The sequence below is a fragment of the Odocoileus virginianus genome, chromosome 31, assembly GCF_023699985.2.
Source record: "Odocoileus virginianus isolate 20LAN1187 ecotype Illinois chromosome 31, Ovbor_1.2, whole genome shotgun sequence".
NCBI classification, from domain to species: Eukaryota; Metazoa; Chordata; class Mammalia; order Artiodactyla; family Cervidae; genus Odocoileus; species Odocoileus virginianus.
The window spans coordinates 13510419-13537612 of NC_069704.1; the positions used below are offsets into that span (position 1 = coordinate 13510419).

Consider the following 27194-nt stretch of genomic DNA (forward strand, 5'->3'; position numbering starts at 1 on the left):
GAGCATGGATGTCCTTGCTCATGTTCGTGGGAACATGTTCGTGGGAAGCCCTCGGGCATCCTGTGTCTCTGCTCTTAGCAGGAGCGAGACTTGTGTGGAACCCACTGAAGAATGAGGAGAGAAACAGGGTGGGAACGGGGACAGAAGGGGCGGGGCCCGGGCTGGGGGGCGGGGCTGCAAGGCGGACCCCCGGCCGGAGCGCGTGGAGGCGGGGTGGGCGGGGTCTTCCGGGGGCGGGGTCGCGGGCGGCTCGGGTGCCTTGCAGCCGCGGCGGGCAGGCGGGCGGGCAGGCTGGCTGGCTGGCTGGCGGGAGGCGGCGGCCCCGCAGCAGCGCAGCGTCCCGGCTGCGCGACGGGCTGAGTAAAGGCCATGGCCGCCTCTCCGGGCCCCGCAGGCGGTGGCGGCGCCGGGGCAGCGCACGGCTCCGGCCAGTCGGGCTTCGCCTTCGACTCCGGACTCGAGATCAAAACTCGGTCGGTGGAGCAGACGCTGCTGCCGCTGGTTTCTCAGGTAAAGCGGCGCGCGCGGCCCCTGGTCTCCCCTACCCCGGCCGCGGCCCGCGATGGCGGCGGTCGCTCCCGGCGGGGGCCGGGTCGGGCGGGAGGCAGCCGCTGCCCCACATTCCGCGCCGGGACTGCGGCGTTGGCGTCTGATCGCCTTTCTGGGGCTTGAGGACTGGCGTTCGTTGATGCGGAGGGTGTATGGACCATCCGAAATGCGGCTGCGGGGCGGGGAGACCTGTGCGGACCGGAGTCCGGCCGCAGGTGCGCCGCCAGGCTTCCCCACCCTAACCCCCCGGGACTGCGACTCCGGCGGCCCCCGGCCCTGCTCCCGGGGAGCGGAGAGGACCCCCGCGGGGGCTCCGCTGGCGCTCAGGGGCCCTTCTAGCTACCGTCACACCTTTGCATCTCCAGTCCGAACCCGGACTGTGGCCAGTCTGGCTGGCGCGAGCCTCCGAGTCCAGCGTGCTCTCTCCCCTGGGCCTTTGTCTCTTCCCCGGATCGTGTGTAAGTCTGCTCTCCGGTCGCCCATTTACCCCGGGCCACCCTTCCCCTTAACCTGCCTGCTCACTTTAATTGGCTTTTGTCCGGCCTCGGAAGGGTGAAGTGGAGGACCGCCTGATAGTTAATCCGGGTACACGTCTTTTTGCCAAATCCCATTTGGGATGTATGGTTTATTGAATGTACCGGTCACAACAGAAGTCTGAAATCAGCTAATTGATTCGCTTAGCTTTAAAGAAGTTTTTGTTACTGAGAGCCGACTTATACGAACCCTCGGGGCTAGAATTCCTCAGCTAGGTCTGTTCTGTGCCAAGTACTGTGGGCAGTGAAGAATTCTGTGCCTTAAGGAGCTCGATGGATGTGTGACTCACAACTCCTTTGTAACGTCTTGATGATTCACGTTCGTATTGCCAAGATTTTCAAGGTAGAAGGAATCTTAAAAGTTATCTGACTCTGAATTTAAAAAAATTCTGTCTCACAGCATCCTTGGCATCTTGTCACCAGGGAGCTGCTTAAACATGCTCAGTGGTGTGCGCCTGTAGCTGGTCCATAGAATTTTCAATATTTTTAATATCTCTAATCCATCCCAGCCTGCAAATACTTGATAACAGTAGCCACACATGTCCCTGTATTCCTGTTATGCCGATTAAATAAACAGCCCCATTTTCTTCAGCTGTGCTTATTTTAACCTGGCTAACAGAACAGTGAATAACATTGATGCTCTGTATGGGCCTTCCCTTCATTGTCAGAAAGACGCACTGACAGGCGGGATGGATTGAGGATCAGTTAGTGATGTCTGCATTGCCCCCTCCCACGAAAGAATACCATTACCGCTGCCAGCACAACCACAATAGAAAGTGAGAAATACTGGAGTAGTTTTAAGAGAGAGTTAAGAGAGTGGTATTTTATCCATTAAAAAAAAGGAAAAAATCCAGATAGAAGGCTTACTATGGGCGAGACCATGTTCTGTGCACTTTACACATATTCGCCTGTTTAATTCTCATAAATCTTATAGGGGTGGAGATATGTTTATTTTCATTGTATGAATGAGGAAACAGGATAAGGGACTTGTTGTGGGACTTTCACCTGTAAATGTCCAACTGGGGTTTGCACCCTGACAGCCTGGTTCCAGAGTCTTAGCTACACCGTATTTGTTGTCTCTAAAGATTAGAAGACGTGATGAGGTCAGCTAGTAGTAGGTCCAGAAAAGAGTCACAATGGAAAAACAAGGTTGTTGTAATCTGGAGAAGTGGTAACTTTTCACAGTATCGCTGCTAAAAATGTATCCTGCAAGTTCTGCATTGTGTAATTCAGGGGTAAGAGAGGGTGGAGAGAGTAGGAGAGTGGAGGAGGACACCTGCGTTGGCTGCTGAGAGTTAACTAAAGGTCAACGCTAACGGGGGATAATAGGGACTTTTTTTTGTTTTTCCTTCCCTGTTAAAGGCTAATTCAGGGCCATAGCTGAGGTTCTGCATCCCACACATTATGTGTCCACAGCTATATCTTTAGCATTATTATAATTGATACTCCTAATGATTAACTATGAAAGTGAAAGTCGCTCAGTTGTGTCTGACTCTTTGCGACCCCATGGACTATACAGTCCATGGAATTCTCCAGGCTATAATACTGGGGTGGGTAGCCTTTCCCTTCTCCAAGGGATCTTCCCAACCCAGGGATCAAACCCAGGTCTCCTGCATTGCAGGCGGATTCTTTACCAGCTAAGCCACAAGGGAAGCCCAAGAATACCGGAGTGGGTAGCCTATCCCTTCTCCAGGGTCTCTTCCCGATCCAGGAATTGAACCGGGGTCTCCTGCATTGCAGGTGGTACTCAACAACAAAAAAAGTTAAATCATGCTTAAAATCACGAAATATCTATAGCATGGGCAGAACACTCACAAAGCAGAAGTGTGGAATATGATTTAGAATGATTTTTATGTTTTAGTGAGAATAAGTGGATTTGAGTGAAGCTCTCTAGAAAACTCACGTCCAGGAGTCTCATCTTTCTAAGGATGCTGCATTGTTGTTCAGCTCATGTTTTGCCACCATATCAGTTAGACTGGTTTAAGCTTTTTAGGCAAGCATTTGTTGTAAGCTTTGTAGTCACTACTCTTTCAGAGACTTGTGTTCTCGTTGGGAGGTAGGACAGGTACAGAATATCACGAGGCAAGTGTCAGAGGAACATCATCAAGAGTAAATGCTCTAAGAGCTCAGAGCAGGTGTGGATGAGTCAGCAACGATGCCCTAGAGGAGATAGGGTCTGAGGTGAGCAAGTAGGGCTATTCTTGTACAGTTGAGTCAGTTTTAAGCAGTTTCTACTCAGACCATTTAACTCTTCTGACTGTAAGTAAAAAGTTCTGCACTACTGGCCTGTTCTAGGAATACAAAGTTATATCAATATTAGACAAATGTACCTATACAATTTTTTGCATTTACGTATTAGAAAAGATACATGTTCTTGTCAGTGGATGTAGGAAAAGTGAACATGAAGTCACTCAGTCATGTCCAACTCTTTGGGACCCTGTGAACTGTAGCCCGCCAGGCACCTCTGTCCATGAGATTCTCCAGGCAAGAATACTGGAGTGGGTTGCCATTTCCTTCTCCAGGGGATCTTCCCGACCCAGGGATTGAACCTGGGTCTCCTGCATTGCAGGCAGACTCTTTTTTTTTTTTTTTTTTTGCAGGCAGACTCTTTACCTTTTGAGCCACAGGGGAAGCATTCAGTTAAATTCAACTCCTCATCGTGATAAAGAGCACATAACAAACTAGTAATAGAAGTTGTTCAGTCTTTCAGTCATGTCCAACTTGTTGTGACCCCATGAACTGCAACGTACCAGGCTTCCCTGTCCTTCACCATTTCCTGGAGCTTGCTCAAACTCATGTCCATCGAGTCGGTGATGCTATCCAACCATGTCATTCTCTGTTGTCCCCTTCTCCTGCCTTTAATCTTTCCCAGCATCAGGGTCTTTTCTAATGAGTTGGCCAGAGTATTGTAGCTTCCTTCCAATGAATATTCAGGACTGACTTCCTTTAGGATTGACTGGTTTGATCTCCTTGCAGTCCAAGGGACTCTCTAGAGCTTTCTCTAACACCACAGCTCAAAAGCATCAATTCTTCGGCTCTCAGCCTTCCTTATTGTCCAGCTCTCACATCCATACATGACCACTGGAAAAACCAAAGCTTTGACTAGATGAACCTTTGTTGGCAAAGTAATGTCTCTGCTTTTTAATACGCTGTTTAGGTTTGTCATAGCTTTTCTTCCAAGGATCAGGCGTCTTTTAATTTCATGGCTGCAGTTACCATCTGTAGCGATTTTGGAGCCCAAGAAAATAAAGTCTGTCACTATTTCCATTGTTTGCCCATCTATTTAACATCATAGCAACAAGTCAAATTTAAAATAAACATTTGATTAAAACTAGAAACAAGAGGAGGGTTACTTGCTAGCGTAGCTTCTGTTCAGTGGTACTCGAAATCATAACCAATGCAACAAGACACGAAAGGTGTAAAGATAAGAAAGGAAAAAGCAAAGTATAATTATCTACATAGAGAAATGGAGTCTACAAATTTTTAAAATTTTAGAGGTTTAGTAAGTTCACTCAATGTAAGATTCTTAAGTCAGCTGCACTTTGCTCTGCATTAATAACAGAAAAGTAGTCCTAAAAAATGATACCAGTTATAAATCAACTTATACTCCATTAAAAATTTGTTTAAGTTTTTAAATACCAGTTAGGATAAAAATGAGAGCAAAATATGTGTATATATGTGTCTAGTAAAAGAGTTGCTAAGCTTTGTGGGGAATTTTATGACAAGGCCAAAGTAAGCTAAATAAATGGGAAAGGAGTACCATGTTCTTGGCTAGATTGACTTGATGTCATGGGTGTATCAATTTTCTCTGTGCCAAGTCGCTTCAATCATGTCCAACTCTTTGCACACTCATGGACTGTAGCCCATCTGGCTCCTCTGTCCATAGGATTTCCCAGGTAAGACTACTGGAGTGGGTAGCCATTTCCTCCTCCAGGGGATCTTCCTGACCCAGGGATCTAACCTAAGTCGACTGCATTGCAGGCAGATTCTTTACCATCTGAGCCACCAGGGAAGCTCCCAGTTTTCCGTATTGACATGCAAATTTAATGCGATTCCAGTGAAAATTTCAACAGGATTTTTTTAGTAGAATTTGATAAAAGTAATTCTACAATTTATATGAAAGAGCAGAAAGCCAAGAATATCAGAAGAGAAACAAGGTGGGTGGAGTTGCTCTACCAGATTTCAAGTCTTATCATAAAGCTAGAGTAATTAAGACAATGTGGGTTTAACAGATAGACAAAGAGACTAGGGAAACAGAATAGAGAATTTAGTAACAGTCACACATATTTGGACACTTGATAATTCACAGAATGGGCACTTCTTGTTAGCAGGGAAAGGAAGAACTTTTTTAAAAATGAGGACAATTGGTTATCTAAATAGAAACACATGACATTGCATCTCACAGTATATACAGAAACAGTTCCAATGGATTAAAAATATCAATATGGAAGTAAAAGCTTACAGTACTTTTTGGCAAAAAAAAAATTGGGCAATATTTTCCCCACCTCACGGTGGGAAAGGAATTCTTAATAGACTGAAAGTGAAGATTAATATATTTGCTCCATTAAAATGAAGAATCTTTATTCGTCAGAATTGAAAGGATAAGCCATAAAGCAAGACAGTGTAATTGCCACAGAAATAACCAACAAATGGTTGTAACACCCAGAATAAATAAAAGACCCCAATGAATCAAAACTAAGATTATCCATTAAAAATTGGTAAAATAGTTATATTGTAGAAGAGGAAACAGATGTCTAATACATATGTGAAAAGATGCTCAACTTTATTAGAAATCAGTGAAGTTCAAGTTAAAACCACAGTGAGCCCAAGTGTTGGAATGCAGAGCTAATGGAAATGTCAGTGGTACAACCATTTTGGAAAACAATTTGGTGTAATATATTAATGTTGACAGTGGGTATTACCTACGCCCAGTAATTTCACGCTTAAATCCACACCCCTAGAGAAAATCTTGCACGTGTGTTAGAGACATAGTTTGGAATGTTGATAGTCAGTTTGCTTCTAATGGCTCCAAACTGAAAAGTACCCAGACGTCTTTTAGCAGTAAAGATGTTTAAATAAAGAGTGCTAACTTCATAAAATGAGATACTGCTGCAGCAGTGAAATGAACGAACCATGGCTGTAATTATCAGTGTGGATGAATCTCAACTGTTAAGGAGAAAAAATTAAAAGGTTCAAAGCAGGCAAAACAAAACCATGTATCATTTAAGGATATAACACAGGTGCAATAGTTATAATAAGGGAATGATGAGCACAAAATTAGGATAGTGGTTTCTTTTGGCTGGTGAGGGGGTGATATGGAAAGTGAGGGACCCATAGGGCACCTGGACTTTCAGAGGTGCTGGTAGTGTTTTCTGAAGGTTGGTGGTAGGTATGTTTTGTCTTCCTGTCATTTCTTTAAATGATACAAATATCAGTTATATACACTCATTTGTTGTATGTTTTGTAATTCAGACAGTTTTTCTTTTTTTTTTTAACATGCCCTGGGCTAAGTCCCAAGCACAATTCCTGCAGAGCAGCACCCACCTTCTTTAATAATCACTTTATTCTTCCTGTCAAAACTCCCACTCCGGGTCTTACAATGCTTTTATCCAAGGAAGGGAAGAGGGAAATCTGCCACACAGCCCCACCCCAGCCTGGAATGTTATTCCACCACCCACCAGTCTTTTCCTGTCTGTGATAGATTTACTCCACTCACCACTACACAGAGGCTTGAAATCTCTGGGGTAGCTCCCCTGTCTTCTCACTGCACTGTCCTGGAAGCTTTCAGGACACTCTGCTGATTTGTGTATGTGAATATAGGTGTTTTTAATGCAAAGATAAAACACAGAAATGGTGTATAAAGTGAGTGAAAGAGCCCCTTTTCCTGCTTTTAAAGACCTCAACATAATTCAGTATGCTTTCTTCTATATTGGTTTCTAGAGCAGATTAGTTGATTTTTATATGTAGTAATTTTGAGAGTTTACTAGCGAGTTAAGCCCAGAGATGAACTTCTCTGTCCTGGGCTGACTCCCTTGTTTTTCAGATCTCAGGGAATTAAGACTTTGTTCCGTTTTCTGGCCTACTGCAATGTTTGTTTTTTTCCCCCTTCCTGGATCTTCACCTCTTTTCTTATCTTCCCACAAAATAAACTAAGATAATCCATTTCAATCAAGAGATTACTGTCAGTTATTCTAGAAAATAAGATAGCATCACAAACATGAGGAAAGAACAGAGATTCTAGAAATGTAAATTGGGTAACATCTAATCATTATGTGAAAGTGTTAGTGACTCAGTTATGTCTGGCTCTGGGACCCCCATGGACTGTAGTCCACCAGGCTCCTCTGTCCATTGAATTCACCAGGCAAGAATACTGGAATGGGTAGCCATTCCCTTCTTCAGGAGATCTTCCTGACCCTGGGCTCCAACCCAGGTCTGCTGTATTGCAGGCAGTTCCCTGGTGGCTCAGATGGTAAAGAATCTGCCTGCGATGCAGGAGACCCAGGTTGGATCCCTGAGTTGGGAAGATCCCCTGGAGGAGGGCATGGCAGCCCACTCCAGCATTCTTGCCTGGAGAATCCCATGGACAGAGGAGCTTGATGGGCTACAGTCCATGGGGTCAACAAGTGTCAGACAGACTGAAGTGACTTAGCATGCAGTCATTATGCAATGTTTACTAAATACTGGACACTCTTCTAAGCATTTATTTACCACGTGGGTCTCTCCATAGCATTGGTTGTCCTCCGTGATTTGGTAGCTGCTTTTCTTCCACAGTGATTGATCCCAGAGAGAGAGAGAGAAATGTAAGTCACAGTGTGTTTTAATACCTACTCTCAGAGGTACATCCTTGCTTCTGCTTTATTCTGTTCATTAGAAGTGGGTCACTAATTTCATCTCACTTAAGGGGAGAGAAATGAAGCTTGAAAGGAGAAATATTGAAGAACTGGAGCACACATTTTAAAACCACTGCTGAGATTATACCACTGTCCTCAAAAATTGTTCAGTGACTTTCTGTCACGCACAGAGTCAAATACAAGCTCTCTATTCCAATTCACAGCCTTAGATGGTTGGTCCCTGCCTAGCTGTTGGATATTGGTTTTACGCCTGTCCTCTTGCCCACCATTCTTTAACCACTTCTGGCCTTACTTTATTCTTTGAAAAAAAAAAAAGAACAGTCTCATTCTGAAGGATGCCCCTCCTTTTTCTTTTCTTCCCTATTTTTCTTAAACAGTTATTTCTTCTCCCTGCAATACTTTATCCCCTGATGTTTACCAACCTCTCTACTTGATATCATTTAGATCACAGTTTAAATATCACTTCTTCGTAGAAGGAAGGTCAGCTAATCTCAGGTAGCTACACAGATACTTTCTGTCACATTGTCTTATTTTAATGTTTTCCATAGCATTTATGTTGATTTCTTTAACCTGTTTGTGTGATTATTGTGTCTCTCCTCACTCCACTAGAATGTAAGCTCCGTTAGATTGTGGGCCTCTTCTTTCTTGTTCATTGCTGTTTCATCACTGCATAGAATTTTATTTGGTGTATGATAGGTGTTCAGCAAATATATTTTGTACAGTTGAATTATTGTTACCGGGTTAGACTGTAAACCGAATGAGGGCAGGATTGTGTTCGTCTTGTTCAGTGATGTATCCTCAGGACCTGGATTCTAGAACATTTTCAAAATTTGAGAAAGAGTATGAGAGATGAGGAAATTTAGAGAGATTTTCAAGTAAATTTCCCTAAGTCATTTAGTTAGTAATGGCAGAGCCAAGATGCATACACAGGCCTTACTGACTCAAAACTGTTAATACCATAGCACATAAAGTGCTTGCCACATCGCAGTTGATCAAAGAGCAAGCCTCTTCCTCTTCTCTTAATTCTCTACTCTGGGCTTTGTTAATATACTTACAGAAATCATTTCAAAGTTATACGCAGTGGACATGTACCATTTGGGATTTACATTTTTAATGTAACATTCTTTAAATATTTTTGTGTGTCAGTATAGTTCATGTACTAATTTTCTAGGACATTTTGAAGATTTATGTTTGTTTCAAGCAGCTTAACTTTTCACCTTTTATATTTTATTTCAAGGCCTGGAGTCAAGTGTTAAAGCTCTTGGTATTTTATTTACTTTGAGTCTACAACAAACCTTGGCGAAACATAAAACACAGATTGCATTGGTCCTTCTCAAGTGTCTGGTTATTTCAGTAAGCATCAAGGGTTCACATAGCATTTTGTACAACCGACACGCTGTGCTCGGCAGCAGAGTGAAATGCCGGGTGAGCAAAATGCTGTCTCTCCTCTTTTTTTATTGACTTTTTATTGATTTCTACGTAGCTCAAGTCACTGTCGAAGCATCTAGACCTGAAGTGCCATGGTTTTCTGTGGATTCTTTGAATGTAAGAATCCACCCTTTTCTGGTTTTCTCCTGTCTTTCTGATGTGTTGATCTATCTGGAGGGTTTACAGAAATGTGTGCCCTTGATAACCCCCCTCAGGTAAATTTGGAACTGTTATTGAAAGAAACATTGACCTCAGGAGAGATGCAAGGTGTTTGCTGGTTGTCTCTGGGTTGAAGCATTAAAGCTATCAATTAATTGAGTTTATCAGGCTAGTGTGGTATGCTGGGCTTAATTTTCTTGGCCTTTGTGATATTGCTTTTAAAAAAAGTACTGGGATAAACTCTAAGCAGTTTGCTTTTTATCTTTTATTTTTAGATCACCACACTTATTAATCATAAAGATAATACCAAAAAGTCCGATAAAACTCTGCAAGCAATTCAGCGTGTAGGACAAGCCGTCAACTTGGCAGTTGGAAGATTTGTTAAAGTGGGGGAAGCTATAGCCAATGAAAACTGGGACTTGAAAGAAGAAATAAATATTGCCTGTATTGAAGCTAAACAAGCAGGTATGTTGAAGCCTATTTATACCAATTTTATTGCTTTGGATCTCATGACAAATGATTGTCTTTGAGGAAAGATGTGTACTGTGTTTTAATCCTGTTAGTACAGGTGCCTAGGTCATTAAAGCCCTGGATTAGCTTCCAGGAATATTGAATGTCTCTTGGATCAAGTCCTAAGTCTGCATCTTTGCATTTTCTCACCGGGCAGGGTAGAAGCCCACCGCCCTTGTGTATGTGTGCACTCAGTCATGTCCGACTCTTTGCAAACCCATGGGTTGTAGCCCACCAGTTCCTCTGTCTGTGGAATTTTCCAGGCAAGAATACTGGAATGGGTTGCCGTTTCCTACTCCTGGGGATCTTCCTGATCCAGGGATCAAACCCGCATCCCTTGGCGTCTCCTGCATTGGCAAGTGGATTCTTTACCACCCTTGCCATCAGCCATTGAGCGTGAGAGGTGTAGAGAATGTGAGGCACGGACTCTCCTGTCAAGGAGCATAGTAACCTGTTTGCCACCATATGGAAGATGGAAGTAAAAATAAGCACGTTCCTGTGTCTACAGGAGACAAATCTGACTTCAGATTTCCTGATATCTCAGAAGGCTCTATGACTGGTGGCATAGAAGCCTGAGAGAACTGGGGAGTTTTGCTGGATACAAATAATTTTGTTGAGTATCATTTATCCACTTATTCTTTAAATATATATTTACTGAGTGCTGGCCATATGCCAGGCATTCTTCTAGGCCTAAGGGATATAGCTACGTAGAAGTCAATAAAAAGTCTGCCCTTGTGGAACTTGTATTCTAAAGAGGGAGACACAAACAAATGAACAAATAGATAAGTGCCTAATAGCAGGTGGAGATGGTTATGGAAAAGATAACAAGGCAGCATAAGGGTTAGGAGACCAAAGGAGGTTTCTTTTAGGAAGGCCAGCAGGGTTTCTCAACTGTGATGCTGTTGGCGTTTTAGGCTGGATAATTATTTGTTGGTGGTTCTTTGTTGGGGTTGGGGGCCGCCCTGTGCATTGTAGAACCCCCACCTGCCATCTATTGGATGTCAGAAAATCCCTTCTTCTATCATTGAGACAACCAAAGATGTCTTGACATTCCCAAATGTCCTTTGAGGGATCAAAATGGCCCTGAGTTGAGAACTACTGAAATGAGAACTCCTGAAACAGGGGGAGAGGATATCTCTCTAAGCGAGTAACATTGGAGCAGAGACAGCGCTGAAATGAGGACCGCAGCTGTGTCAGTATCTGGGGAAAGGCCTTTCCTAGCCAGGAGTAGAGTGAGAACAGGTATGGCTTTCTGGGCAAAGATAGGCACTTTGGACTGTTTTCTCAGTGTCTTGGGGCTAGTGGAAGGTTTGGGGCAGGGTAGTGACACAAGTTCATTTATAGTTTAAAAGGATTCCTGGTGGCTTCTGTACAGAGAATAGATTTTAGGAGTTATAAGAGTGAAGTCAGAGACCAGTTAGGAGGCTGTGATAGATGATGGTGACTTAGGCCCAGCGATAGCACTTGAGGTGGTGCAAAGCAGTTGCATTCGGTTATGTTGAAAAGGTGGAGCTGGTAGGTTTTGCTGATAGTTTGGATGTGGGATGTGATGAGAAGAGGGGTCACAACTCCAACGTTTGCCTGGTAGATGATGGCACTATTAATTGAGGTGGGCAGCCCTGAGGCAGGAGCAGGTGTGTTTGGAGTGTCATCGTGGGGGGAATGAAGTGGGTGAGACAGGGCCAAGCAATGTGAAGGGGCCAGCCGGACGATACATGCCCTAATGGTATGTGAATGGCTTCAGGTACTGTTCTATACTTGATAGACTCGAATTTGGAGCCAGATGAAAGAGTAGTTTTATGTTAGAAATCTTTCTGGTTGCATGGAGGAAGTGAACAAATGAGGGATGGTTGAGAGTGGGTTGAGACTAAAGGCAGAGAGATTAATATGGAGTTAATATGCTTTTCTGTTGTACCGGGCTAAATCAAGACAGTGTCTTAGGGGTATAAAAAGCAGAAAAAGTACACTAAATATTTACTAGGTGATTAAATGATAGAATTTGGTTATTGATTAAACCAAAGGGGGGATTCTGAGCTTGAGTTTCTAGTCACTCACTAGGATATATCAATAGAATAGGAATGAGATGGCTTTAGTCTATTCATAATTTATGTTTTGCCGCATATTAAAAGAGATTTAAGGAAATTTCCTTGTGGTCCGGTGGGTAGGACTCAAGCTTTCACCACCATGGCCCAGGTTCAATCCCTGATTGGGGAACTAAGATCCTGAAAGCTGTGTGGTTTGGCCAAAAAAAAAAAAAAAGAAAAGAGAGAGAGATTTATAAAAGAGTTGCAATTAAATATATGATTAATAAACCCACTAAAGTAGGAGATGAAAATAAATATACTAGAAATGAATTGGCCAACATTGTTACTCTAATTAAACATGGAATTTATCTTTGTACTTCCTGTAAAGCTAGACAAAAAATGTGGGAAAGAAATGGTTATTTAATTCTCATTGTTTGTTGGAAGGAAACAAACCAGCTCGTCAAGAGGAGAGAAGCTTTTTTCCAGGAACGGAGTTGTATGAGCACTTACACGGCAGACACTATTACGTAATGCAATGGACAATTCAGCAGAAAATGCAGAGATGCTCTTCACATTATTGTTTCTTAAGCAAATCCTTAATTAAAGCAAGAGGGAGGATTTTTAAATGAAAGGGCAGTCTGAATCCTCACCTTATTGGCTTCCTAGCATGTCACTGTGCTCTAAGAATTGGAGGAACGAGGACGTGTATGCCTACCCCAGCTCCAGGAGACTATGCAGCCCTGAAAGTCCTCTAAGCCGCAGAGCTCCATGCAGGCATATTTTGGAAGCTGTCTGGTATCATGGTCTCCACATGTTCTCTCTTATGTGCAGTGTCCTTTTCCTTTTTGAGAACTGCCTCTTAAAGTCACTCAGATAAAAGGATGAGAATGGTCATTTGAGGAGCATAATCTCAGTTTTCTCATCTATAAAATGGGGATATGGTTAGTGTTTATAGAAGTGTTTTGATAGAATGCATGTGTGCATTTGACACATAGAAAGTGCTCAGTAAATATTAGTTGTCATTATAATTATTAGTTGTAACTTTTCTTGTGTTGAGCTTTTACGTTATAGTTTTGCTTTTTTCTAATTTGAGGTATAATTGACATACAGCATTATACTAGTGTCAGGTATTCAGTGTAATGATTTTTTCTTCTTGCAGTGAGACCTTAAGATTTACTTTGTAGCACCTTTCAAATATGCAATACAGTATTATTAACTATGGGTGCTAGGCTGTACATTTATATCCCTGTGACTTATTTATTTTATAACTAGAATTTTATACCTTTTGACTCCACCCATTTCATCCACCCCTGCACCCAGTGTTTTTACTTTTTGCTTGGCTTCTAATCAAGCTTTACATTTTCTATGGGTGCTCAATAAATATTTGTATTTCACTGATTTCCGAGTTTTTGCTTTAAGACAAAAGACTAACACATATAACAAGTTAAAAAATGACAAGCATGAATCTATAAGGCAACTTTGTGACTTTTCCAGGAAACTAATTTCAGAGTAATCTATATTTGGAACAACTCTATAATACTAAGGAAGCATTTAACTTTGTTGGTACAGCTAACCAGATGTTACCATCTTGCAAACTTAAGGCTGAATGCCTGAGGTTTAATCAGAAAAAGGAAAGGTTAAAAGATGCTATATATAGCACAAGCTCATATTGTATTTGACAATTGAGAACTACTGGAGAAAGGAACATTTTCCAGGGGTGCAGAGGAAACATTTTTATACTACTTGCTGTTGCAAAGTGATACTTCCCCTCCAACTCCTTTCTCTGTACATTCAAGTTTAATTCTAACCTCTCTTTTCTCTATATTTTGCTGTATAATCTTTGTATTGGTTCCCTATTGCTGTGTAACATATTAACCCAAACTTAGCAACCTAAAACTACAAACGTCTCTTCCCTCAGGTAGTTTCTGAGGGTCAGAAATCAAGGAGTAGCTTAACCTGCTGGTTCTGGGTCTGTGTGTCTCATGAGACTGCACTCAGGGTGTTGGCTCGGCCTGCAGTTGTCTGAGCATTTGCCTGGACTGCAGGATCTGCTTTCAAGCTCCGCCTCTTGATGATTGGCAGGCTTCACATCTTTGCGGACTGTTGACTGGAGGGCCCAGCTTCTCCCCATGTGTACATGTCTGTGGTCGTGGCTACATACAGCACGGTAACAGCTTTCCTCAGAGGGGAGAGAAACCAAGATATCAACCTCATCGTCTCTGACAACATGACTTTGGGGGTAACATACTATCACTTCTGCCACGCCAGCCCTGGTACGACGTGGGAGGAGGGAACACAAGGATGAAAATACCAGGAGTGGGGACCGGTGGGAGCCGCCTTGGAGACTGGCTACCACAGATTCCATCTGTTAGTGGAACGCCATCTGTGGTCATGATATGTAACCATTCCATATGTAGTGGCTTCTCTTTTGGGTTTTCCTGTGTCTTATCAAGTTCCTATTGTCTGAAACTAAATTTATCATCTCCCTTCCCATGCCCTACTGACTTTTTTAAGTGACTTGGGTTTACAACCTTGAGGCCATTTTTTTCACTTTTCCTTTCCTTCTTATCAGTGTTAAGGTCCTGATTTTGTATTTTCTTTTCCTCAGTGTCTCTCAAATCATCTTTTTTTTAATATTCCTATGGCTGTCATCCTGGTAAGATCCTTACCACTTCACATCCACAATTAAAATAGCTGCGTGATTAGTAGCCTGGCTCTGAGTCTTTCCAGTCCATTTTATAAGCTTCTATCAGACTAATCTTCCTGAATTGTGACTTCATTACATCGTACCTTGTGATATGTCTGTTAAAATTCTGATAATTTTTCTCAAGATCCTTAACCTCTTGGGTGTATGTAATAGTATTGACAGGAGGGCTTTTGTGAGAAAAATCAATTAATTATGGACTCAGATTTATTTAGGACTTGAAAAATGATCTTGAATATTACAAGATGATGAAAAGCTTTTTTTTTTTTTAATCTACTTACTTAAAAAGTAAGGTTTGAGAAACTCTAGGGGGATAAGAAATATTTGAATTGTTTTACTGATGGATAATTGCTACTACAGAAATTAAAATATTTTCATAGTAACAGTGAAGAAGAGACTTTTTCTAGAGGTGGGGAGTTGGTTTGGTGGAATGGCTTATGCTGGGCATCATGAATAGTGTATATTCAGACAGCAAGCCTGGGACTTGAGTTCTTAGGAGGAACAGTTTTGTTTTGCCACCAGAGCCCAGGCTGACCAGCAGATGAACTTGCTTATTGCTTCCCTCTGCCTACTGAGGGCTGATTTTTCTAGTTCCCTTTGTCACTGAGGATGCCTCCTGTTGGTGCCCAAAACTTTGTCTTCCCTCCCTGGTTTTTGGAAGAACCCACGCCCCTTCAGATTGTGACGCCTTCTCCCCTGTAACCACCAAATAATCCCCCTGCCCGCCCCCCAGTCTCTATCTCCTCACCCCTGGGCAGCTGTTTACAGCTCTGCTTTTAGGTTCTTTGATTATTGGCTCTGGGGGTCGCTCTTACTTAGTCTTATAGAACAGGCTTTTGGGATCATGTAGTTTGCATACCCAGAGAAGGCAATGGCACCCCACCCCAGTACTCTTGCCTGGAAAATCCCAAGGACAGAGGAGCCTGGTAGGCTGCAGTTCATGGGGTTGCTAAGAGTTGGATACGACTGAGCGATTTCACTTTCACTTTTCACTTTCATGCATTGGAGAAGGAAATGGCAACCCACTCCAGTGTTCTTGCCTGGAGAATCCCAGGGATGGGGGAGCCTGGTGGGCTGTTGTCTATGGGGTCACACAGAGTCAGACACGACTGAGGCGACTTAGCAGCAGCAGCAGCAGTTTGCATACCACTGGAAACAAAAGTTGTAATATTTTTCAAACTCACTGAAGGCAACAATTTTTCACAGTTCTTAGGAATGTGCCATTATTATGCCTTTAGGGAACCTTGTATGATAATCTTTGGGCTCATCAAGGAGCTATTTCTTATTCCTGAAGTTGAGTTTCTACGCTGAGCACATTACCTTAAAGAATAAAGTCTGGATTTTAATTTGTGGATCTTATTCCCCGTTTAATTTCCCCTCCTCCCCTACCCCACCACCACCTTCCTTCTTAGGAGAAACAATTGCGGCACTTACAGATGTGAGCAGCCTGAATCATCCAGAGTCAGATGGCCAGATCACAATTTTTACAGATAAAACAGGAGTCATAAAGGCTGCAAGATCACTTCTTTCTTCAGTGACAAGAGTGTTGCTGCTGGCAGATCGAGTAGTCGTCAAGCACATAATAAGATCAAGAAATAAGGTACTTACCTTTCTCATGTTTCTGCTTGTGTCTTTCAGGGTTGTACAAAAAGTTGTTTTTTTAAGTTAATTGCAAGTAATTTGGCAATGTTTGTCTATTTTAACTGTTTATTATTCTAATTGTCTATAGCTTAAAAGTGGTGTTTCATCTATACCTGTAATTCCTAAATGTTGTGTATACTGGACCTAAACTTTTTTTTTTTCTTTTCAAAAGAAATTTTATGCTCAACACATGTGAACCTAAACTTTTGAATACAAATAACATTTCTTCTCAGAAAGCCATTATCTGCTTGTTGAGGTTTATTCGTGAAAAGTTTTGATGTGTACAAATTTGGGATAAAAAGTCAAGTACCATGACATTGTATGTAGTGGAAACCTGCCTGATGAAAATACTGAATTCCTCAGTACCTCCGCCCACCAAGTCAGAAATAATAGTAACAATTTTTATGCTTAAGAAAATGCTTGGGTGGGGGGAAGGCTTAAGAGGGAGGGGTTATGTATAGACTTACAGCTGATTCATGTTGTTGTATAGGAGAAACTAGTACAACTTTGTAAAGCAATTTTCCCCCAATTAAAAAAGAAAAAAAAAGAAAAAGCTCAATCACCTGAAACCACAGTTATGCACATTATAAAATTTCTTTTTTTTTTTTCATTTATTTTTATTAGTTGGAGGCTAATTACTTTACAATATTGTAGTGGTTTTTGTCATACATTGACATGAACCAGCCATGGATTTACATGTGTTCCCCATCCCGATCCCCCCTCCCACCTCCCTCTCCACCCGATCCCTCTGGGTCTTCCCAGTGCACCAGGCCCAAGCACTTGTCTCATGCATCCAACCTGGGCAGGTGATCTGTTTCACCCTAGATAATATACATGTTTCGATGCTGTTCTCTCGAAACATCCCACCCTCGCCTTCTCCCACAGAGTCCACAAGTCTGTTCTATACATCTGTAAAATTTCTGTATGCAGAGTTTCTAAATTTTACTGAATCATCACAAAATTTCAAGAACAAATTTTAACTCTCTCAGCCTAGACCTCTTCTAGTCTCTCAGATAATGGCTGTTTTCTCCATCAGCGGGGAGCCAGGGTGTGTATTGATACAATCACTTCTTTCCCTGGATAATCCCTGAGGCCGGGAGAGCAGTCAGCCAGGGAAGGGACCCTCCCACTGGTCTGAAGACGAGACTACCTGGAAAAGTGTGAGATTAAAGAGAAAAAGAATTTAGAGAGGTGGATCGGGCGGTGCTAGAGGAAGAAGAAAAACCTTCCTCTCTCTGAAAGACAGAGGTTTTGCTCAGTGGTGGGATCTGCCTTATCTGCCTTAGTCGCCTGGACTTCCTGCGCTGCCAGGGTACATTAACATGCCAAACATCTATCACAGCCTCATTAAAAATAAGTAAACACAGGATATCTGTGTTTTCTTTACCTATCTTGGTCTGACTAAAACCAATCCAGTACTGTTACTTTAGAGAAAAGAATTTGAAAATATGTTTCACATCTATTTATTTCTGATATCAAGAAAATACGTAACACTGTCTGTTGGCTGTGTTACAAACATGCCATCTATCCACCCCTGGCTGCCCAAAACTTCTTGACAGTTATTCACCACAAGCAGTTTCTGACTGATTCAAACTTTTCCTGCTTTTGAAGTCCCCCATCTCCCTTCCTACTCCTCAGTCTTCCTTCCACCTTTCTGAGAAGGATGGAGTTTCCCCAGCTCTGGTTCTTTGAACCTTAAAGCTTCTTCTATCATCTCTTATCCCCATCCCCATCCTCCTTCTCTGAACATTCGATTACCTGAGCCCTGCCCAGTTGCCACCTTCTCCAGACTTTGTTACATAAATGGGAGCTCTTGCATATTTAGTCATTTATTTTTTCCTTTAATTTTCAAGGAAGCCCAAGTCTTCCTATCCTAAAAAGAAACCATTCCCTAGATGACTCTAATTTTTGAATCTACTTCTCTGAGTCCCTCCTCCTTCCCTGTCTTCTGGGACTCTTTCCCAACTTTCCTCTAGAATTTAGAATTTCTCTTTTGTTCCTCTGTTGCCTCAAGCTTGAAGTCTTAGTTTCTTTCACATCTAAACCTGAAATAAAATAATCTGTTTTGCAGGTTCTTGCAACTATGGAAAGACTGGAGAAAGTGAATAGCTTTCAAGAATTTGTCCAAATATTCAGTCAATTTGGAAATGAAATGGTGGAGTTTGCACATCTAACTGGAGATAGACAAAATGTATGTTACCCTGTTTAAAAGTCTTGAGATACATGCATACTTTTCAGTTTTGTTAGAGGTGTGATCTTTGTGATCATTTGGATTGGTTGTCTTGCTTATAAATCTATAACCTTGCTCTTAAAAGCCTTTCCTAAAGAAGCCAGGATAAAGTAAATAGATCTGTGTGTCTTTTGTTGCTCACAGATAATAGTTAAATGTTTTCCCACCTCTCACACTGGGAAAGGTCATACTTGCCTTCAAGGCCCAATTCAAGTACTTCCTCTTTCACAGAATTTTCCATTTGACTCTTCTATGAGGGCTCAGGCAAATAAATGAGTCATCAGACATATCCTGATGATATTTTATTACATATCTCTGTTATTGTTCTTTGTGTAACTTGTTATAATTCTATTGTTTCATCTTTCTATAATTGTTCTACATTAGTTTAATAATAATAACCCAAGCACTGGGTTATTGCATTGGCTTGATTCTCAAAACAGCTGTGTAAGTAGGTATTGTTATTACTGTTTCACACATGAGGCTGAACTTGAGAGGATAATAAATTTTCCTAAGGTTACTCTTCTAGCAGATTGTACTCAATTATGTCTTATTCTAAAGCCTGTAGTTTTCAAGCTGCACCATGATGTTAGTTCCCCAATTCAGACTGTAAGTTCTGAAGTTTAGGGGAGATAGAAGACCACATCATATCCAGGATTGCCTTTTCTTGTTGGGGTACTTGTGCATGATTTTATCATGTCAAGTTAAATATATAATTGACCTCTTCTTGAGATGCTCTGGTAGAGTCCTGTAGATTGGTTTTAGGTGTGAACTTTGCTGGTTGTAGTTGGAATTGAAAGATAGTTATTGGTGTGAAAAGTGGCAGGCTGGATTATATGCTTCACTTAGTGCTTCTTGGACATCCGGGGTTAATGAGACCTCTGTTTTGTCCTTTGGACCAGGCCTCTAACAGATTGAGATGCCATCTTTTTTGATCACTTGCTATCACCTACAATATGTGGTGTAATGTATGGTTTACAAGTGTTATGCATATACATTTGATGCCTTGTCATCTAGACCCACAGGGTTTTTTTTTTGCCAGAAGTCCCGTTCAGTATGTTAAAGACAAGGAATAGGTGGAAATTTTAGCAGTGACCTCAACTTTTATTTTTGATTGCTACTCCTGATGGGTGATAATCACATGCAGGACACAGACCTTTGGAATGTTACCTTGTGATCTGAATTAGCTTCGGGGTTTTGTGCAGTTTTTCATTTACTAGATACAACTTTGTTTCCTATTAAAGAAAGCTGTATTGGGATGCAATGAATGAGACTGATATTATTGTAGAGATAACTTTACATCCACTCTAATTTATTAAATAAAAGGCAAATCATTTTCAAACTTTAGGTCGTTGTTACTTGTAAGAAAAGACTTTTCATCCAATTCACAAATGAGAAAAAAACTACTATGAAAATTTTATGTAATCCAAGTTTCAGTGTCCATAAGTAAAGTTATTATAATAGAGCTATATTAATTTGTTTATGTATTATCTAAGCTAGCCTTCATACCACACTGGTAGAATTAAGTAGTTGTTTCAGAGACCAAATGAACCAGAAAGTCTCAAAAATGTATTATCTGGCCTTCTATTGAAAATCTTTGCTGACCTCTGATTTAGATGGTTATAATCAAACTATTATGAGAGTATTTGATTGTAGATTTAATCAGCAAGATTTGAGGACCCTCTGTGATAGCACACCTTCATATTGAGGGCTCTATGAAGAGAAACCAAATGAAAAAACAAAATACAGTGTCTACTTCAGAGTTTATATTCTAGTTGGGGAAAATTATATACCCAAGGAACATCTTAAGAAGATTTTAGAGCAGCATATAGGCTAATTTTAGGATTAAAAAAAAATTCACATTGAGATGAATAAGCACTTAGATGGGATTAATCAGACATGGTCCCTGAAAGAGTTGACTTGATTGGAAGTGTCTGATTGGAAGGAAATAATGGTCCACAAATGCTGAATATAAGTCACTTTTAATTAGGTAAAGCATAGGATGGCTGTTTCTGGTTGGGAGCGAGGTGTATTCACCTGGGGACGAGAATGTCAGGTGTGCAGGCCACCAGAATATATTAAACTTTATTCTGTTTTTGTTTTTCAATTTGTCACTTTTTAAAAAAGCAGTGTTAGATAAATTGTTGAGTATTGTTTTTGTTGAATAAAGGGCTTCTCAAGAAATTGAGTTTTTTACATGATCCTAGGCAGCTCAGTGGTTTTATTCCATTTTTAGGATTTGAAGGATGAAAAGAAAAAGGCAAAAATGGCAGCAGCTAGGTCAGTTCTTGAAAAGTGTACAATGATGCTGCTCACAGCTTCAAAGGTAAGAGAATTTTTGTTTTACTATGTTGTAAGCTAATTAGAAACCCTAAATGCACATAATTTATATATATTTCACATTTTAAAAAGATGAAAGTGGTCAGTTGGAATATAGGCTATATAGTAGTCAAATTTCAGTTATTCTTTAACAAGAAAGTTAATTTCCATCCCCAGTCCAAACATCAGGTAATCTGTGAGTCAGCTTTGATTGAGCAGCTAAGCAGAAAGTGGCTTATTAGGTGCTGTGAATGGAGGCCGGTCACACAGGGTCAGCGCCTGCACGGCCTGCCCTCTCTCACTGGGGAGCCCGCACACTTGCTCTAGAAAAAGCTAGGTGAGCTGGAATCTGTTAGGTAACAGTGGAGTAGTAAGTCAGCCCTTAGTTTGTTTATTCTGTAATTTCATACCTCTCAGTCCTTATTCTGCTTTTCACAAAATTGTCAATCAAGAGCTTGTAATTCCAAATGGCAGTCGGCCAGCAAATTGGTACAATTCAAGAATGAGCTGCTGAACATCTCATTAGCAGTTTGTTGGGAATTGCCTTTTCTGCTTAGAACATTGCTTCCGTGCTAGGATCAGTGAAGACGCAGAAACAGGATTCCCTGGAGTCTGCTTGGAAGGTTCTGTTCACAGCTAGACCCTGGAATAGTTCCTCCTTTACATTGTTTTTTGAAAGTCAAAGATGCCTCCATAGTCATAAAACATCTGTCCATTTTTCCTCATTCTTTTTTTAGCTCTTGCAGATATTAGGCAACATTTTAAGTTTTAATCATGATGAAGATATAGGGGTTTTTTTTTTTTCCAAAAAATTTTAAGTAAGTATGTTAAAGTCTAAAGATGTGGTTTTGTACCCTGCCTTTTTCACTTAAACTTGCTATTACTCTTTACTCATCCTGCTTCCACCTTTAGTGAGGAGAAGTGCTGGGTGAGCCAGGGACACAGGAGATTTTGGTAAAGAACCATTTTTATTAGTATGGCATGTTCTCTGTAAGATTTTGTGTGTTATGATATGGGTCAAATCTTAACATAAAATTTTTCAATTGTTTGAAAGACTTGTCTCAGGCATCCCAACTGTGAGTCAGCCCATAAAAACAAAGAAGGAGTATTTGACCGGATGAAAGTGGCATTGGATAAGGTCATTGAAATTGTGACCGAATGCAAACCAAATGGAGAGAATGACATTTCATCTATCAGTATTTTTACTGGGATTAAGGAATTCAAGGTAAGAATACAGAGTATATTTTGTTTTTGTTTTTTTTTGCCATTTCAAAGAAATATCATTGTAAATAATACTCATAGTTTTGTATGATATTTTAGAATACAGATGCTTCACAAAGCCAGATATTTGTCTTTAAAACAATGCTATAGTATATAAGGAAGTTCCTTGTTGGCTCAGATGGTAAAGAATCTGCCTGCAATACAAGAGACCCAGGTTTGATCCCTTGGTTGGGAAGATTACCTGGAGAAGGGAATGGCCACCCCCTCCAGTATTCCTGCCTGGAGAATTCCATGGATAGAGGAGCCTGGCGAGCTACAGTCCATGGGGTCACAAAGAGTCAGACAGGACTTTGAGTTACTAACACACTTACAGAATATAAACTTAATATTCAGTAACATAAGGCTTAGTGCAGTTTGTACAGAGAATACCGGTGTAGGGTTATGGTAGTTACTCTGGCGTGTTTAGCTATATGGTTTAGCTGTAGCCTTCTGTCCTCTGTTCAGAAACGCTTTCCCTTCACAGTCTGTAGAGCAGTACCGTACCATCCACATCTGATGACAGACAGTAAATCAATTCTCCTGGAATTCCTGCTCTTCCCTGTGCTATGGAATTGATACTTTGAAACTGTCATGATAGCAGTAGTATTAATTATAATAGTATAAATTATATATTATATAATATATATATACTTATTTATGTTTATATATTTATAATATATATTTATATGAAATATAAATATATAATTATAAAATAGTATAATAGTATATATTAAATATAATAGTATAATTAAAAATTTTAAATGAACAGTAATACATACTAACATTCATCAAGCACTTACTCTGTGCCCATCCTAAATGCCTTAAATATGTGTGTGTGTACATCACACAAGAATGTTATTATTATGGCATTATACTGTTGAGGAGACTGAGAAACAGAAATTAGGTGACTTGCTAGCGAGAAAGTGCCAGAGTTAGGATTTGAGAGTCGGCAGCCTGACCCCAGAATCCGCACCACTTTAGGGCAGAACTCACTTAGGGCAGAGAGGTGGTGATAAACACTTTCTGGTAGGAGCAGCGCCTAGTCAGGAGAACCCTAGGACGTCATCTGACAGGCCCGTGCTGTTTAATGGAGGGGAAAACTTGGACCCTGAGAAGCTCTCTGATATGCTAAGGGTTACCTGCGTCTCCGGCAGCCAGCACCACGGCAGGAGTGGTATTCTTTCCATCTTACTGGCACTTGGACTTTTTTTCTTTTTTGGCTGAACCACACAACTTGTGGGATATTAGTTCCCTGAAAGTAAAGTTGTTCAGTCATGTCCGACTCTTTGCAACCCCATGGACTGTAGCCTACCAGGCTTCTCCGTCCGTGGGATTTTCCAGGCAAGTGTACTGGAGTGGGTTGCCATTTCCTTCTCTAGTTCCCTGACCAGGGATCAAAACTGTATCCCACTGGAAGCAGAGTCTTAACCGCTGGACCACCAGGGAAATCTTGCAGTTTGACTTTTAATTGTGTAACGGTCTACATAGGAATGTGGGGTGAAAGAGAAAAATGGAACACTTGTTCTCAATATTTTCTCACTTGTTCTCTAAACTTCCCTTTTAGGTGAATATTACTGTACCCATGTTTTTGAGGAGGAAAGCTAATAAGTGATAGAACCCTTGTTTAGAACCAGGACTCTGATCCCAGAGTCCATGACCTTTGGCTTTACACCTAAGGCTTTGTTTACATGCTGTCCGTCTTACCTCGTATCTCTTCCTGAGAGGAAGGAAGCTACAGGGACCAGCCGTTCTTCCAGAGTCTTTATTACTGAAAGGAATCTTAGGGATTATTTTTCTAATCCCCTGTTTTTGTTCAGGCTGAAAGGAGAGAGGTCAAAGGACCATTAGGGAAACCAGTCTGTGTAAAGCCAGGTCTCTGGCCACCTGGCACTGCATTTCTGGTTCCGGGTTAACTAGACCAGTGAGGTCCCTGTGGCTGCTCTCGACCTTTCGCCAGTAGGTATTCTGCACAGAGAGCTGTTTTGAATACACTCAGTCTCACTGTTGGTGGTGATCTTCTTTACATCTGTAGATACTTTGCATCTGTAAATACTTTGAATATATGGACAGATCTTATGAAAACTTGCAAATGAATAGCTTTCATAAAAATGCTACTAAGTTGCTATTTTAAAAGCCATGTATGAATTCTCTTTAAAGGGAAAATAAAAAGCCTTAAATTAAATGGTTTGTGGGCTGATTTTTATGTTGCAATTATCTTTAAATCCTCAAATTCTCAGGTTCTCCTTGTCAGTTCCATACTTCACTTTTATCTGTGTTCTTTCCTGGCTTAAAAAAACTAATCCTGTCTTCATAGGACAGAGTGATTACTGGAGATAACTTGGGCCGAGAGAAGAGGAAGCTATTACTTCCCTGTAGCCTCTCGCCCTTCCCAAATCTTGGTACTTGCAAGGGTCCTGTTAAAATGGGCCTTATAATAAGGATCAATTTGAAATAATAGTTGTGAGAAGACCTTGAAGTGTGAAGCAAGTGTAAGTTATCTTTATCTGCACAAGAATTTTGCCCACAATCCTGATCATCACCACTCAGTGCCTCTTAGCCCAGGTTGTTTCTATGGGATGTTTCAAGGGCTAGAGGTTGAAGGGCTAAGGTTGAAGTGGTATAGCACATCTCCAACAGCTGAGAGAGAGAAGGTTGCCCTCGTGGGCCTGTGTTCATCACACATTCAGGGAGCTCTAAGCACAGGATGGCTGAAGTGAAAGGAGGTTTAGAAACTCAGAAAGGTGAGAGACTGTTGGAAAGACAGAAAGATAAGACCCTGGAAGGGTTTGTGCTAGGCAGTACAAGCTTGGGCTTGGTTTTATAGGTGGTGGGGAACCAATTAGAGGGAGGTGGCAATATCTGAAGGTATACATTTAGGAAGATTATCCAGGCCCCCTGGTAGAGACTGTTTTGGTCAGGGAGGTCTGATGGGGACATGAAAGAAAATGTAGGGAGACCAGTTTCGCTGAGTTGATGAAGGAAAAACTGATGCCTTTCCCCGCCCTTTCTGTACCCCACACCCTCTACACCCTTCCCCCTGGGCTCAACACAGGCTCGATTTTGGCTTTAACATCCTCCAGGACTTTGCCTTGGCATTTTCTCAGATAACAAGTCCTTTATCTGGAGGTTGGTTCGTTTTCTCTACGGGTTGCTACATGATCACGCTCTTTCACTGATCGTATAGAAATGTTTTGTTGATGGCTGTCGGAATGAAGCTCTGCACAGCCACTGTTGGCTCTTGAGCAACGTGGGCCCCCTGGGTTTGTGGACAATAAAGTCCTCATTGGAGGTTGTATTTCTCCGGAGCTTTCAGACGGGGAAAGAAATTGCTAGCTTCTTCTTGGGCCCTGGGAGAGAGTGCAGCACATCTGGTTAGGTGGGAATGTTGACTCCTGTGGATGTATATCCTTTTTGTTCTCAGACGAATATTGAAACTCTTCGGGAGAACCTTTATTTTCAGTCAAAAGAGACTCTCTCAGTGATGTTGGAAGCCCTCTTGGAGCGCACGGAGGACTTCACTGATTGTGCCTACACCAGCCATGAGCACAGGGAACGCATCTTGGAACTGTCAGCTCAGGCGAGGACGGAATTGCAGCAGTTAATTTCTGTGTGGATTCAAGCTGTAAGAACTTTGTTTCATCAAAGTAAATCCTCTGTGATTGCTTTGCCCTAAAGTTCTGAGAGTTATGCAAGTACCATAGTCATCAGGAGTGTGAATGTGATCCAGAAAGGGATAAGGGTAGCTCAACCTTTTTCTGCCTCCTGCTTGACCAGAGTATCCTTCCCATCCATCATTCACAGTACTTGACATCTCTCAGCCTGTGTTTCTCACCCTGACCAGTCTGGATTCTGAGTCACCATCACTAGTTCACCCTGTTGTCCCCTCTCGTCCACCAAAATCACCTGTGGAAAACCCCTCCCAGAGTGCTTCTTCAGAGTAAAGATCAGAGTAGTAGGACCCCTACCTAGAGGTTCTTGGGACCTGAGTCTTACAGCCGGATCCTTTCAGATGTGCACAGTTCTTAATTCTGAGGACACCTGATTAACAGACACAAGAATTTGGAAAACTCATTGAGGTTCAGATGCAGTGAAGACAAGGGTAGATCCAGCTGGCAGGCGAAAGATTTTTCACCCTCGCACAGATTCCTGGTCTCAGATTGGTGGGCAGCCACTTAAAAAGCTGTAAATAGGTTGCTGATGTGCTTCAGACATGGAAGCTATGTGGGCAACAGTGGCAAAGACCGACAGCAGTGGTGTAATACAAGGAAGTATGCATCCAGTCTCTTACAGGGGGTGGATTACAGATTTGAAAGATAAGAGTCCTGACACATGTCTCTGGCACCATTTATTTATTGCTTAGACCTAGGCTATGTCAAGAATGCATTTAACATGATTTACAACATACAAATCTGGAAATCCTGGACATAAGCTCAGGCAGTAAAGATGAAGAGTGAAGGTGCCTGAGGACCCAGCAGTCTGCTTCCTTGTGAAGAAATGGATTTATGAATGAAGAGTAGGATAAATCAGTGATTTCCCTCAGGATTTCTTGGCATCACAGCATTACAAATGCTCACATTAACAAGGAAACTTAACTCGGGTAGAATAATGTCAGGGATAAAAGCAGTATTTTGTGTTCAGCTTGACTTGAATTATCTATGTGGTATCTAATCTGAAGTGGAGATTGCTTCAGAGTTAAATTTTAAGCCCAACATGCAATATAGAGAGTTTCTGTGAGGAAACACTCTTTGCAATGGGAGTCCAGTTCTATCAGTACTGAAATTTGCAGGTATCACCTTTCACATGTTTCACAGCACTTGGATCTCTGATTCTGCATATCAGATGTATTGTTCATTCATTTACCCTTTTCAGCAGTTATTGCTCAGTGCCTTTTATATTCCAGGCATCAGAAATCTAAAGATGAATTAAATAAAATCTTTGACTGCAAGAATTTGCAATGTAGAAAAATGTGAGTATGTGAGGAAATACTGA

The 27194-nt window shown here is 41.5% G+C and overlaps 1 protein-coding gene across 2 annotated transcripts in view; it reads left to right on the forward strand.

The window, feature by feature from the left end:
* The first annotated feature begins 287 nt into the window (after positions 1-287).
* The window catches only part of CTNNAL1 (catenin alpha like 1), a 53511-nt gene continuing 26604 nt past the window's right edge, over positions 288-27194 (forward strand). The window contains exons 1-7 of one of the 2 annotated variants that reach the window (XM_070459336.1): positions 288-510; positions 9796-9985; positions 16171-16358; positions 18471-18590; positions 20863-20952; positions 22000-22170; positions 25627-25827. In XM_070459336.1, the coding sequence (XP_070315437.1) occupies positions 370-510; positions 9796-9985; positions 16171-16358; positions 18471-18590; positions 20863-20952; positions 22000-22170; positions 25627-25827 (1101 nt within the window). In that variant the 5' untranslated portion in view covers positions 288-369. The remainder of the gene's footprint in view (positions 511-9795; positions 9986-16170; positions 16359-18470; positions 18591-20862; positions 20953-21999; positions 22171-25626; positions 25828-27194) is intronic. The other variant, XM_070459337.1, reaches the window with a different exon arrangement.